The sequence below is a fragment of the Temnothorax americanus genome, unplaced genomic scaffold (assembly GCF_048541705.1).
Source record: "Temnothorax americanus isolate GAGA-0224 unplaced genomic scaffold, ASM4854170v1 Scaffold18, whole genome shotgun sequence".
In the NCBI taxonomy this organism is placed as follows: domain Eukaryota; kingdom Metazoa; phylum Arthropoda; class Insecta; order Hymenoptera; family Formicidae; genus Temnothorax; species Temnothorax americanus.
In genome coordinates this window covers 610,536-626,262 of record NW_027509318.1, presented here as the reverse complement: position 1 = coordinate 626,262, position 15,727 = coordinate 610,536, and the positions used below count along the sequence as shown (strand labels likewise).

The 15,727-nt window shown below is 42.0% G+C and overlaps 2 protein-coding genes across 2 annotated transcripts in view; one reads left to right on the top strand and one right to left on the bottom strand.

Annotated features, from left to right (window-relative positions):
- LOC143896315 (uncharacterized) overlaps positions 1-9,653 on the top strand; it is a 28,204-nt gene extending 18,551 nt beyond the window's left edge. Inside the window, exons 2-3 of the mRNA XM_077404098.1 lie at positions 3,421-3,626; positions 5,962-9,653. Coding sequence (XP_077260224.1) covers positions 3,421-3,626; positions 5,962-7,518 — 1,763 coding nt within the window. The 3' untranslated portion in view covers positions 7,519-9,653. The remainder of the gene's footprint in view (positions 1-3,420; positions 3,627-5,961) is intronic.
- LOC143896317 (uncharacterized) overlaps positions 1-14,987 on the bottom strand; it is a 70,974-nt gene extending 55,987 nt beyond the window's left edge. The window contains exon 1 of the mRNA XM_077404104.1: positions 14,824-14,987. The gene's annotated coding sequence lies outside the window, so the exon portion shown is untranslated. The remainder of the gene's footprint in view (positions 1-14,823) is intronic.
- Positions 14,988-15,727: the final 740 nt, after the last annotated feature.

Below are 15,727 nucleotides of genomic sequence, written 5' to 3'. Positions count from 1 at the left end.
AATTTCGTCTACTTGCTTCTTCCACATATTCCCATAAACTACATTAAAATATACCTGTGTATATTTCACTGGATATACTTGTGAGAAACCGTAATTCTTGTCACTATATTTTATAGCACATTGATAATAAATAAATGTAGGAGAAATTGTAGAACGATATATATCTCGTTATACATCAGCGAAGAAATTAAAACGGCGGCTTTAAATTTAACGCATAGACTTTCGCAGTACGTTCCAAGTAATAGCCCGATACGTTTGTCCGAGAAGCTTTCAGAACGGCAGGATGCGGGTTTAGAAACGACCACTTTATTTATGGATCATTCACACATTATGAGCGCGACACGCTCACTTTCTGGAGCTTAATGGACCGTGAGAGCGGACATCGCTATATTCTTTCGGAGAGTCTTCGACTCTCGAGGGTTTTCACAGCTCGGCGTTTCCCGCTCGAGAGCTTCCTGAGAATGTACTTTTTCGACCAGAAAACTAAGGTTCGTGGAGAGAAAACTTCAACATATGCTTCGGCATTGTAAGCTGCGGAAACATCTGTTGTTTGTTGTGTTCTTCAAAAATTCGTATATTATAAATTTTTTGAGCAACCGTCGAATTAACGACGTGAAATTTAACTTTCGAAACCTCGCTCGATCATCAAGTTTCGCCCGAGTTTTCGTTTAGAAACTTTATGACCTCTTCCGCAATTAGAGCAAATTAACATTTTCAAATGATATAATTGTTGGCGCAATCGATGCGCTTGGCTGCTTTAATTTAAAAAAAATTTAAGCACTTCGCGAAATTTACTATGATGAGTCAGTACTTCGTAACGCGTTCGTGGAAAAATCTCACGCGTAGAGAGCTTTGTCGGCATAGACAAATGGAATGGCCATGAATTTATGGTGACTCACTATGACTGGCGTGAAAATCATTACACGGTTAGAGAAGATCATCATTTGTAACATCCGTACAATCCGCGAAACCATAGGCATAATTTGCCTTCACTCATCTTTGCTTCATAGTCTGTTAATGATCTCGGATTAAAGAAAAGTCGATTACTAAAAGTGGAGACTCCGATAAAAAAAATTGTAATAAAAAATAAAGTGTGATCTGTAATAGTATCATACATTTTTTTATCTATTTTAAATTGCGAGAATTATTTACATAATTTTCGTAAAAGTGATTCTAGTATCTGATGTCGATCTGTGTGATCGATACGAAACATTACAAGATTAATTTAAAATTCGTTCCACTTGATTCTTAATTCCACTGGTTTATTGATGGAAACAGAAAATGAGAGAATATAATATGTCTCGCCAGTTCTATCACTCTGCAAATTTTAGCAATTGCGATGTTATTAAACATCATCAAATTATTTTACTGCGACGGGATAATTTGCATTCTTGATGCAAATTTCATCCCGTGAAAACAGCGGAGCTTTCACTCTAATGATGCACCGCGAGATTTTTACTCAGCATCCGAGAAATATGGGACTCATAAATGTAACGCTATTTCCTAGCTATCCAAACGCAGCACAATACACAATTCAGTGTGCTTTTATGAATTATCGCGTATCACGATCGAGATACATCGCTCGAATATTGCACAAATTCGCGAGTAGGTACTTTAAGCTGAATGCTCAACAATACTAATCCTTAATTTTTCAATATTTATTGTTAATCCCGATTTTTGACGCGCATTACTTGGCGCTATTACGAAGAATTAGTTGCACTTATGGCAATCCTTGAGACTAATTTTCTATTAGAATTAGACTCTCCATTGTTGTCTGTCGTAATAATGGCGACAACGTAAGAAAGCGAAATGAGTAGGATTACCTAACATTGGAGAACAAAGAGTTAATCGACGAGATTGTTTGAGCGAGTCATTATCGAAAAGAAATATTTCCGGACAAAGGGCGTGTCATAGGTCGTTCTTTTATTCACGTCCACCGACATCCAGCACCTACGCAAAGAAGAAATGCAGGTAAAATACCCCAAGGCATATAGCATAAACGCCGATTCTTACTATCAACCAGAAGAATTCTAAGCATTCAGTCAATCGTATCCTAATGTGTCCTTTTCTAGCGGTCGTAAATGTCTTAAAAATTATGGTTGTGATAACTTTTGGAAAATGAGACATTTGATGGATCTCATTTTTCAAAGACATTTAAGAGCGACGAAATGTCTTAACAGTCATTAAATTCCTTGGTAGATTTAATCCATAGCATCGAATATAATGACAATTAATCAGTAATTGCAGAAATCACAAAGTCTTTTTACAAGGTCTGAAATGGATTATTGGGAGAAAAATTTTATCTCCGTAATTTAATATTGCCGATGGGAGTGGAATAATATTTTCATTCACAAATGAAGATTGCAAATTGCCGCCATTCCGACGGCAAACGACTTCAGATTGTCTCGCAGACGTTGTAAGATTAGACGAGGGCGACGACGGGTATTTTATCCATCGCAGGAAGGAGTCGCGGCAGGATCTATTTCCATCCCGGGCTCTGGCGAAAATAGTCGCCTGAGTGTCACGTTGAGAAACGTAGGTGTGTTTGACGTTGTTTTCGGTCGATAGTCGTTCAGTCTGAATCAAGATGAGCGAGAAATAACCACAGGGTGCCGATGATACTACGTGGGCTTATCGCCCACGTCTTTCGATCAAATGACGTCAATCTCTCGATTCGTTGCCCTTATCCTAGTCCTCTTCCCCGCGCGCAAATTCTCTCTTTTTTTTTCACACTAAAGTGGAAGATGAGCTTACGTCGTAAATCACGACGGTAACGAGCGTTCGTGACGTACACCTTTTACGGAGCGGTCTTTCGGGCGCGAACCGAATTAAATGACGAAACACTCATTGGTTTGGCACGAAATGACGTCGGGCATCGATTACGTCGAGCGCTATCGGCTAATTCGGGATAAAGCGAAAGCGAAATCGGGAGGCGGGAAATTCTGGAAATCGGTTTTGCGACGTTCGCGTTCCACGAAAGGCTGCAACAACGCGCGGTTTCACCCGTGATGAAATATTCATTAGACTGATAAACGCGATCGCGCCATTGACGAGATATACGGTATTATAGCTTTTACCTTTTCGATTGCACTTATACTTTATACTATCGTAACGCAGATACTGATTGTTCGTAATGCAAAGTTTCTTCCGTCACTCGTTACGGACATTCGCGATAAATGCGTGAATCATCGATTCTCCTCTGACTTAATCTTGAAATTGCGGCTCGAATATTAATAGCGCCACTACCATTTACGGCATGTGCTGTATTTGAACGCGACGAAACTGAAAGTTTATCGTCGGGGAATTTCTAAGCGGAATTGAGATTGAATCACTGTGAATGAATTAATTCTCAATTGTTATAGAATAGCGAATTAATCTATTTACATGCGTTTTGTTGCAATTTTTGTTATTGGGTTTCAGGCGAGTTGTATGTGGAACATTATGGCGAAAGAAGAATGGTTTCCATCAGAATGGGCTGGATATGGGTCGAAGGTAATCCTGGGACGAAGTTACCATTGCGAGCGTTGAATCTTCGTCAAGCACCACCCAGCCTCTGTCAACCACATACGTTCGCTCTAGGTTTTACCTTGAGCGATTCACAGGGTCATTCGCTCGTCACCTTTTGGGTAATTATTGTCGCTAATTAAACATTATCGCAATTTTTTATAGATTGATACACATTAATTTGCCGATTTTGTCACAAATTCCACAATTTTGTAACAGAAATCGATTTGTAGTCGATCGGAAAGGAATTCTCCGATTACTCTTGAACCCTGACCATCGTAACGGCCGCGTGTTTCGAGGGCTAGAGAGGCTTTCGTGAGAGCCGAAAGCGTTCGCGCGATTTGGCATAGTTCCATAAGACAGAATCGGCCATTCTTGGCCGGCGACGCCGGCGTTCTTCGCCGGTCGGCGGCAACTATAAGGCACGAGAGAAGCGTGGACGAAGACAAGACGGGAGAGGCCGAGGGAGGAATAATATGCCGCACCACGCAATGTAATTGCATGTAAATGGCCTTTATCTCCGGCACGATCCGTTTCCTCAGCCGTAAACACTTTCACGTGCGCCGGGCGAGCCACGCGGGCTCCCGTTTCGCTGAACGCTGCAACTTCTAATTATACGGACCCGCCAGCGTCGCCATTCGATTTCTAACGCGTTATACAATTCCTGTAAGCTAAGCGAACGGCGAGCGAATGTATTTTCAGTCCGTGCGAATCTACCGCGAGTCAAGCTCCGATCTCCGATCTTTCTCCCTAAGAAAATCACCCAAAATTCAAATCCGCGTGCAGATTTCTCCTCGCTTTGCATAGGAGCCGTCGTCGATCTCCAACCGCTTTCAGATCGCACCAAGAGTCCTCGAAACTCGTTTTACGAGTTTCGCCCTGGTGTAACATCAGATTTTCACCTTGCTTTTTTCTCTTTACTCGCAAAATAATCCAATTAGAGCTCACTTAGCGCACGGCGATCTCCCTAAGCCGCGTTGAGACGCTCGCTCGCTCGACTAACCTTGACGAAAACGCTTCGGCACACGAATGTAAGATAAAGCATGCTCTCGAAACGCTAACTTAAACAACATGGGATAGGGATAGGTATATGAGGTATCCTTGCCAAGGCCGCAAATGTCCAAGTGGCGGAGGAGAAACGACGGCTCGTGAATCTCGTGATGTAACACACTCGCCCGTTCGTCGAATCGCGAGATCTTAATAAGGCCAGTAGGCAAGGTCAACACCCGCTTACCGATCCGCTTGCCGTGATAAATGCGTGGGAGATTGTTGCACCGCTCTCCCATGACCCGCCATTGTCAAGGAATCCCACCACGTCGCGCGCGCTCTCGTAGCCGAGGAGAGTTCCTTCGCTTCCTTGGGCTCGTTCCAAGGACGCTATATCTTGCCAGCGCATCGGCCAGTCAATCGGACGAATCCTTCGACATTCCGTAATAGGACGTTCCGCGTTTTCATGCTGAGTCGACTTAACGATGCTAATTGAAGCAATTGCGGCAACTACGCGAACCTCATTGATGATCGCGAGCCGCGATTAGCATCGCGGATCGATGAGCACCGTTGCCTATAGGAATACAAGTGTGTAGCCGAGCCCTCGTGCCATTTTATCGCGATATTTCTCTCGTCGTTTATTCATAGTTCGACGCTGCGTCATGGTGTCCGATCGAAAGCGGGTTTTCCGTGTTGTTCTCGAGATAGACAACGAACGGACAAACCTGTCGGCGAGCTTTTTTCCAGACAAGCCTGATATCGGCCAGTGTCGTTGAACGCGTGTGCGCGCCATTCGACGCACGAAGGTCGCCTAGCCAGGCTAGGCGACAGAGAGATTTGTTTCCATCGAGGATGGTAATGATCGACACGCCGCCGCGCCGGTGGTTAACGAGCAAATTCCACGTTGTCGGAGTTCGTCGTTCGCGCATTCGAGCGAACCGGCGAATTTCGATTCGCCAGCCAGCGAAATCGTGTGTCATGGTCGATCCTGCGGGTAGACAGACCCGTTCGACTACTCCATGCAGCATCCAGATACTTACCGTACGAGAATATGAATTCCGAATATACATAACCGTCGGCAATGTTGCTGACTATATCTATTTGTATAAAAACTTCGATATCGTCTTCGCAATCGTCTATCAAATTTAATTTCATTTAATCGTCTTGATTTGTCGCCATATTCATATCTCTGTGGAAAGCCTAGACTTTCCTTATAAAAGTTACATATTTTTTTACTCATCACGCCTGTATGCCTACATAATCATCAATAGATGATGCGAAAATCATGTATAATATAAAAATTTTTTATTAAAAAAAATAAGAACACACTAAAAGCGAACGTATTTTTTGAACTACATATTTAAAAAAATTTTTTTTTCTTCAATTATTAATGTTCTAGAAACATACACTATATCTGATAAGTTATCAATAAATATTTTAATGTAGCGTGTCAATCTTTTATCTGTTTAGGCGGACACGGAACCAATCTATTGGTCTTGGGTCAGAGCGATCGCGGCCGAACTAGTCCGGCAAACGCCGTTTCGCGCTCAACGATGCTTGAACTTCCTGGAGATATTGACCATTTGTCCGAGAGGTCCGGTTCCGTTGCCGGATAGCCCGACGGAAACGAGGAGGCGATCTCGCAGCGAATTACGTTGCTGGCCGAGCGACTCGCCGATGGAAAAGACGGCAATGTGCACGACGACGATCCTCGACGATTCTAGGAGAAGGGCAAGGAGCGAGTTGCGCGGTTGGTCCAGCAGTAACTCGAGCGACGAGGACCTCTTGGGAGAATTTCGAAGCATACCCACTGTGATAAGCAACAAGGACCAACCGGTCAGCAGAGCGTGGGGTTGTAGCGAAAGCAGCGAGGGTAGCGACGACAGTCTCCCTTGGGGTGGCGTATGCCGGTCGAGCGTCGACTCAGTGGACTCCCGCAGCGTTCCTTTACCGGAACCAGAAACAAGGGAACAAAGGATACAGAGGTACAAAGAGGCGCGCAGACGCGAAAACGAAGCGAGAAGTCGACGAGTTCTTGAAGAGGACGCGAGACGAAAAGCGAGAGCCGAAGAGAATAACAACAACTTACCGAAGATCTATGGTAGAACCAGAAGCAGAATTTGTTCCGCCAACGACAACGATGTTGTTGTTGATGTTCATCCGACTCGCTCGCCTAAAAAGGAACTTATTACGTCGATCGACACGAGAAGGCAAAACGAAAATTCGATTATCGATCGACTACCTCCACTGAGGCCGAACGAGTCGGCCACAGTGAGATTCACCGAGGAAAATCATCGGAACGAGGACGACAAACGAAACAATAATAGTCCGAGAAGTGGAAGCAACAGTCCCGGAATATTCAGGTTGGATATCAACGAAAGGAGAAGTCGAACCAGGGAAAGGAGAATCTTTCGTGACAAGGGGCAGCTGTTGCAGACCCAGCAATTTACCGGTACCACCATCGCTAACGTAGAAACTCTTCGGGAGCGAAAAGAGCGTTTGGCTCTTCTGTCTTCCAGAATCCCCGTTCCACGTCAGTCGTTGCAGCCTTGTCTAAAGTCCGCGAATTGTCCGGCAATTACATCTCCGAACTCTCCACCGATCTTGATAATGCCACCTTGCGAGGAGGATGTTGTCAAACTTCTGGAGCGATGTCAAGGGGACCACTACGTGACGGTGCGGGAGAAGCTGACTTTGTTCGAATCCCTTTCGAGATTAGGCGGTCGCCTGGCTAGAAGCACGGAAGACCTTGGAAGAACGTCTTCTAAGCCCAGTCCCAAGGGCAAACAACGTGCCAGATCCCTTCACGATCTCAACCGAGGCGCCAGAGCTGTGCCCGTGAGAGAGATGTGCCGGTTTTTTGAAGGCGATCTTCCGAAGGAGCAGGAAGCTTGCCAAAAAGCGATGAATTTTGCGAAAACGAGATTCAGCGATCCGCCCGCGAAGAACACGTGGAAAGATCCGAATTCGAAACACGAGGCACCATGTATCAGCGCTTCCGCGAGAAAGAAACATTATCTGAAGTGAACGCAACTAGTGAATCGTTCTTTCAGGATGTTTAAGAACTTATGAATAAAAACATCCTCGAGTTCACGATCTCAATGAAATAGCGAACACAAAGTAACGGAATAATCACTCATTATCGTTATTCTCATATCTTCCTCTCGGCATAAATTTTCATATATCATGCAGATTTCTGCGACTAGTGTAAAGCTAGAAAATATTTTCCAATTGAACAAATTACGATAGCTTTTTCCCAAAAATCCAAAAATGTATTACCATGCCTGACTGAATTCCGTTTCTATCGCGTGATTGATAAATGAATGTAAATCGTAAATATTAATTAGAATCGCCCAAGTTCGCGAGAATCCCTTTGCCATGATGATTTGATGACGCTGAATTTTCGATACGATCGAAGTTAAGTCGATTTAACCGTGCTTATCATGCACTTAGATTAGAATCAACTCCGTTGATTGTGTCGCGGGCGACGATTGTCACACTTGCGCCGAGAGAAAGTCGCCGCGCGCGCGTACTTTTTTTACGCTCGAGGCTCCGAACTGTGCTCGATTCCCTCGATTGCTGGTTGTCGCGATCAGCCATCAAAATGAAGGAAAAAAGATGTCGGTACTAAGTTATGTGCGCGTCTTACGAAAGTGAAAATAAAGAATACCGGTGAATCCGATCGTCATAGAAATTTCTCACCTTAGAATTACTTTTCACCCATATTCGTTACACGAATATCGTTTCGAATCATAGACAACCCGCATTTAATTGTTTGTATTTAAAACTATAGAATTGACATATAACGCCTCGATTGTGCGTATCAGCGAGATCAACCGTGGCCGATCGTGACATGAAGGGAATGACGGAAAAAGAAAGAGAGACAGAGAAATAGAGAAAGAGAGCGGAATGGAGAGGGGGAATCGGAGAAACCGGTAATTTACGTTCACCGAGCGATTGCCACAACGTCGAACACCTGTATGTATACAAACTATAGGTACGTACAGAGTGAGCCGATCGCCGAGCTCATTTTTCGATTAGCCTGAACTCGATCGTCTAGATTTTAATCAGGCTCATTCGTTAAGTATCCAAAGAAATGAATGGTAAGCATCGTGAATATTTATGGCGTTTCCCCAATTACAATAATTACAAGTGAAATTTGTATATAATTGATTAATTTTATTCTGTACCTGAAATTGTTGGTTCTATGTCTTCTTCTTCTTAGGCTATAGTTTAACTTTTGTTACACGTCCTCGTTGCGATTGTAAATAAATGTCTAATTATCGATTTATATGGTTTATATGTGTATATATATATATATATATATATATATATATATGTATAATATATAGTCTTTGTTGAGTGTGTTGATGTGTAATATTTGCCATTAGGGCGGCGATCACCCTTCGTTGAATCTCTTGAATTTCCGTTAAGAACCAGAATACGGATTATCGACTTCCGCTTATTTCGAATCGAAACGATAATTTCCGCTCGTACAATACTTCCCTCATTTTCTCGTTTCTTTTCATAATTTATAACACAACGTGTGGGGATAGAAATATATTCTAATTTTATATAAAGTGAGAAGATATAAGTGTAAAAAAGAAAAAAATTGTTTGACAAAAAAAGACTTCTTAAAAGAAAACTTTATTGTTTGTCCAATTTATAAATAGTGAAGAAATTATAATACTCCCTGATTTGTAAGCAGATAATTATTTAAAAGATAATTAACATTTTGATAATTATGTATTACATAGGCTCGCCGAAATTGATTATTTTGAAAAAATTTGTTGTAGCTAAGATTTGGAAAATGATTTTATACAGTTAATTATACTCTTTCTTCCATCGAGACGTTTTGTGCTCGAAAAGCATTGCCACTTATTTTTGTATATCTCGTTTGTTATACATATAGTGTATGAACTGCGATTTTCTTGCGTTACATCTATAGAATTGTGAGCGTAATGTAACAAAAGAAGGAGGATAATATTGTAGAAAATAATCAATTCGAGACAGAGCGATCGAGAGTTAATAATATTTCTTCATTAATTATTTATATAGATTGCATATAGATTGTTCTCATTGAAAGTGTTCTGGAATTCTATATGTGACCGTAAATTTTTACTTATAATATATATATATATATATATATATATATATATATATATATATATCAGAAAAGAATATTGACAATTTATAGTAAAATTAGTTATATTGTTATTACATATTAACTCACATTACGTATTAAAGTTGTTATACATATTAACATATGTGGACATTAAACATTAAATTTTGCCAACTAATATTTGAACATTTTTTCATATTTTTAAAAGAATTCCAGAATACTGTCAGAACCCGATCGCGAAGTTGCCTGCAGTCGACAACCGCCTACAGGGTGATTTAAATGACTCCGTTGTCGTATATTTTGTAGTAGATTCGGTTGAACGGTGTCATTTATCAGTGCCACCCGGTACGAAAGGTTGGTCGCCAAAGAGGTCTTCTAGTCCTTCGTCGGATAATTCCGAAAGGTTATCCCCCATATGTAACTACTCCTCGACATATTCCGCGACTTTTATTATCTCATACGAATATTTGTCAAACGATACGAATTGCGTATCGTCCGCGGCGCAATTATGCGGCGAAAGTTGCGCCTCTTTGTATTTACCTTTGTTATAATAAAAAGGGACGAATAATGGCCGTTACATAAAAGTGATTGTTGTTAGAAAGCTGGCGGAGCCTTAGTGACCGACGCGTCAGCATTCCTAGTCTGTTTCTTTTCCACAATGGTTATTTACGCTCATGTCTATTTCACTCAAGCGCCCACGCAAATCATTGTTTCCCTTCTCTCCTTTCTCTAGCGATGCATTTCGATGTATGATGCTGATTTTCGCGAAATAAAGGGAATATATTTGCTTTTTTCGGATAAACGTTAAGCATGATTTCTAAGATCGAATTATTGATGCGTTCAAATTATTTCTGACGCTTTTGGTAATGAGGGAACATTATGATTGACGTTTTAATTTCCATTAGCAATGTGTGTTTCATAATTGTTTCCAGTCGCTTTCCTTTCCATGCGTAGCTTGCCTTCATTCGTGAAAATTCGCTAATTATATCCAGTTTTCGCAAGATCAGACAGGTAGAGATTGCGTACGATATTACAGTATTCTCATATGAGAGCAGTATCGCGCAATGTTTTCCGGATAATAAAACGTCAGAAACTCACGAGTGGCGATTGTTACACGAACTCCCGGGAAAGTATCTACATTTTGTAAGGAAACGAAAACTTGCCACTTGCCAATAGAACAAGAAAACGCAGAACGTGTTTTTATAAAGATACAGGTATGTATGCATCCTCCTCTTAAACATTATTCAAGTAATCTTTATTGAAACGGAAGTAACAATTTCTGATTTCAGTATCTGCAATGTGAACAGCGTTTCTTTTAAAGTTTGCGCGAGATTGGCGTGTATATTTAAGATTCACGTTTACATAACGGCCATCGGTACACTATACTCCAATGTTTATTCATTCAGTTATTTACGCACGAACTCGCTCGCGCGTTTATATCACCGCCCACTTACTGTATCGTACGCGCATATAATTTTCGTTCCGCGTGTTCGCGTAAAAGTGGTAGCTATCAATTTACGAGGAAAACGCGCCGACGGAGAATTCTGCGGTGATGCACTTGCAATTTTTACGGAATCAGAACCCGTCAAGATCGCGTATAGCAGCTCCGTGGATCAACGATTTGCCTCTGGCAAACGCACGTCTCCGCGTTTCATTACAGTTTTCAAAATAAAAGTGAAGGATTCTGTTTTTCTTTTTGCAACCGATCAATTTCCAATTCTAGAATAAAAAATATCGGATACTTATATCTTTCGATTCCTATACATCGATGAAGAGACATCGCCAACTTTCACCCGTTATATCCACCCAAGTTATTTTTAAATTGAGATATACGCGAACTCCTTTTTTCTTTGGATAAATATTTCTCATCAAAATTCATTGAAACCGTCGTTCCGATTATATTAAGGAAACCTGTTTGAGAGATAAATTTCAAGTTTTTAGCGTCCCATGATGGCGGAAGAGAAGCGTAGATACTTACATACTTTAAATCTTTCTCTCGGTTCAGTATCTGTAACCGAGAAAAAGTCTGCGATTTTTAATAAAAAGCCTATATGTTATATATAATATAGAAATCCACAGATATTATCAAAACAAAAAATACACTTATTCGAAGTCCGCATAACGCTATTCACTTAATGTAACGTATTTATTATAATGCATACGTGCTGCACAGTTATGCCAGTTGGAATATGTACGTAATACATAGGTGCAACACGCACAGAAATCGCGCGCATCTACGGCACATCGTAATTTATTTCCAGCATATTGCGTCGCTTTTTTATTTGAAGCGCATTGAACGCGCGTCGCAACGATGATGTGTAGCTCACTAATTTCAGCGTGTTTTTCAGAGTCTGGACGAACATACGCAAAATTAATTATCGCGCGTAAAAAGAACGATTGCATACCACATCTCGTAATTTAGCGAGTTGGATTTGATTTACCTCTGACGGCGGTTGGTTTGGCGCACGCGAAGAAACGAAAGGCGAGATCAGTATCGACACAGAAACGAAAGGTTTTACGAAGAATTGAAAGAATACATTGGTCGCGAACGCGCGCACGTAATGAAAGGTCAACGCGAGTCTCTCTCTCTCTCTCTCTCAACGCGTGTTCGGTTTCAAGTTCGTTCGGCGTGAGTGATATCAATCCCGGAGCGCGATTGCCAGGTGAACATTTAAATGTCGACGATACTCGTCGGATGAGAGCAATCTATGCGTTTCGATTTTCTTTGTCTAAGGGATCATTTTGACGACGCGGCCAAAGACTTGCCGAATAAAAGAATCGAGTGCAGCTGAAAGATTTTTCAATTTAACGAGCAAAGTGATTATATAAATTATTTCACATGAAAGGTAATGGTATGATTAATAACATAATTAAAATAAATGTTATTCGTTTTAACGGGTAGAAAAATACATATATTTTCTTAAAACGCAATCTATATCAAGCAAAGACTAATATTTCAATGATTTAACTATATATAGAACACATCTCTCACACAGATGACGGTCATAGAGAGGACATTGCAGTCTGAAAACGGTTTTGCACGTAACGAGCAGAACGGTCTCCGAAACCGTTTCGGATGCGACATACGGAGAATTTTATGAGAAAAGATCTACGGCGAATTATCAACGTGATTGAGTAACGTTCGATTGGTAGCGCATAAAGGTCAACAATTATTTATGAAGAAAGTAATTGCCGATCCACGATCCTAATAGATCACAAGTTACTCGTTAAAGTATTTATCGCGAGCTTATGTACGCGCTATTCTGTATGACTTTACATTCAGTTCGCAAGAAACGCGAATTTGCAAGTGAGTGGCCTTGATAGCTACTGGTAAGTGGTTCGACTTCTTAAGCAGGCGCGGAGTGAATATTGCGGCTCGATTGACCGAGTCGTCAATCGATTGACGGATCTATACTTAATCGTAAACTATATCGTTACGGAAGAAATGCATGTGTGGTGATTCAATCATAATGAGCAATTAAGAAAATGATTTATGGCTGGATCTCTTTTTAGTCTCTTAATCTTATATCCGGCAAAATTAGAAAAATTTATAAGTAGTTTCTGCGTTGAAACAAGTGCGATTATTATGATCGAAAGAAGTCTTGGCATTTCTTTAATTAAATCACGCCGCGAAAGAATCTGCGTAATCGATTTTAATATTACTAATTACATTCGGTATCTCTGTTAAAACTACTATTGTAGTCTTGGATTTTACAATGAGCAAGCATAAGTATTATTTTATACGTAAAATAAAATCATTTATCTGCTTTGCCCGCACTTGTAATCGAAGTCTTCCAACTTGCGATCATATCTGCGACATCTATAGTGCTGCGCGCTTCGACATCTCAAGAACTGTTCAAGAACGTCTCAGCAGAGAGTCCAGAGAGAAGCCTGAGCTAGAGAGGCCATTAATTCCGGCGCGGATCAGCGCGGATGCGTACCGGGATGATGTTTTATCGGCAGTGTCGGAAAATGAACGTGGCTACGCAGTACCACAATTTCGAAAATGAATGTACTGGCGGTAGCGTACAGAGGCTTTCGATGGTCCCACGAAAAAGGCCAGAATGGCCTCTCTCAGGCTTCTCTCTGATACGGACTAAACTGGTTAAAGACGACGCACCCACAGAGAAGCGTAATAAAACAATCACCATCGAGAGCCATTTTACAATGGCGGTCTATTCGTTCTTGAGGATTCTCGATTGTAATTGGCTGAGGATCAGTTTAATATTTATATGTTGCATGTATCGATAAATAGTAACTTATTTTATATATTTATATTATATGTTAAATATATATATATATCTCTAATATTCCTCTCTCCCTCTCTTACTTTTTCTCTTCTTTCATTTTCACACTTCCCAGACGGCACAATGCTGCAATGTCCAAAATCGGGACATAACACGTCTTTTAACCATTTTTTCGTAAGACATCTAAAAAATGTCTAAAAGATGTCTTATGTCCCCGCTTTTGTACGTGCTATCTGAGTTATTTCAAATAAAAGATATGTATCTCCTATATCAATTTAAAAATTCGAATACGAGACACGAGGCCTTTATTATGGAAAATTTTGTAACCAAAACGAATAATATATTTGGGGAACAAGCAACAAAGAATGTTCGATAATTTTCAAGAATCTTGACGACGACGGTTCGTCGTCTTTTACACATGCGTGCGATCACCGCGCGTCAAGAACGATCGCGACGAAATTTTTACGAACGATACAATTTAATGTCAATTTTCTATAAAGTATAGAAGTTGAGGTAAGAATAAAAAAGCACATACGAATAAATTTGAAACGTTCGTAAACGTAATGAATTGCGTAAACGACCGAATTACGTGTCTGTTTTTGAAGAAAAAACGGAATTGTATTCGTGTCGATGCACATTTCAGCTTGTTCGCACTCTTGATACGTTCATATAAGCATTTCGAAGCAAGCTCGCTCCCTAGCTCGTTCACGATCGTTCGCGATCGCGACAAGCAAAGTGCATCACTTAATTAATTATTAATTCTCGCACTTAAGAGAGATTCGAGCTATTCGTTTTAATGACGCTTTAGCGTCTTCCCGGCGCGCGATTCACTCGTTCGAAGAAATCGAAACGGAGACAAGAGAGGTTATCGTTTCACCGCGACACGCGGAACAACGATTCCATTAAGATTCGGACGTATATCGCGCTTCGAATCATTTTGTCTCTCACGCACAATTCACTCACCGATCGCGGAGTACTGCGGAAGATCCGCCAAATCACAGCCGGGAGGGTGACACGTCGATCCCCAGCACGCGCGGCGTTCGGCGTTCATTTCGTCCAGCGACGGCGTCCCACTCGTTGCAGTCGAGAGTCGACGCGAGAAGGAACGGAATATTCTCTCGACGTACGTTCAGCTTGTAACACCACGCACTCCGTAACCGGATTTCTTTGCGTTCGCGAGAAAGGGAGAAAGAAACACGAGCTACAACACTTGTCGCCATTTCTCGTTGTGTATCGTATCGATCTCGGTATCGATGAATCGATGTTGAACGAGCAACGTATTACTTGCGCGCGCGTCGCGAGTCGAGCCCCCGAATCCGGCCAATCACGTTCGTCGCCGCCGCCGCCGCTGTCGCCGCCGCCGGCGCAGTAGGCGCGACGCCGCGCCACATACCATTGTTCAGTCGTACTAGGCGGGCGGCAGGCGCGCGCGACCGTTGAACGAATAACACGTCGATTTCGGAGCAACGTAGTACGTTGAAAGTCGGGGCGCGGACGGCTGTTTCTATCGGCGAGACGGCCTTGATACTTGTTTTCGTCGACGCTCGGAGTACCGTCACCCGTCACCCGCGGATATTACTTGTCAGTCGTTCTCCCGATAAATTTGTGCTCCGTGCTCCGCGTTTCGTGCCGTGGGGCGCTGTTATTCGGAACGCGCTCGTTCGTGCGATTGGCACTCCTGCTCCTCGTTCCGCGCGGGATTCGCGGGAATGATCGACGACGCGCTCGGCGCTCAATAATTTCGCAAGTGTATCAAGTGTCGTGGTCGTGTCGTGAATGACGTCGCTCGCTCGAGACGGAGACGTCGAGGCACTCGAGGCGAAGGTACGGCATCAATTGTGAGTGATTTGTAGTTTCGTACGTGATA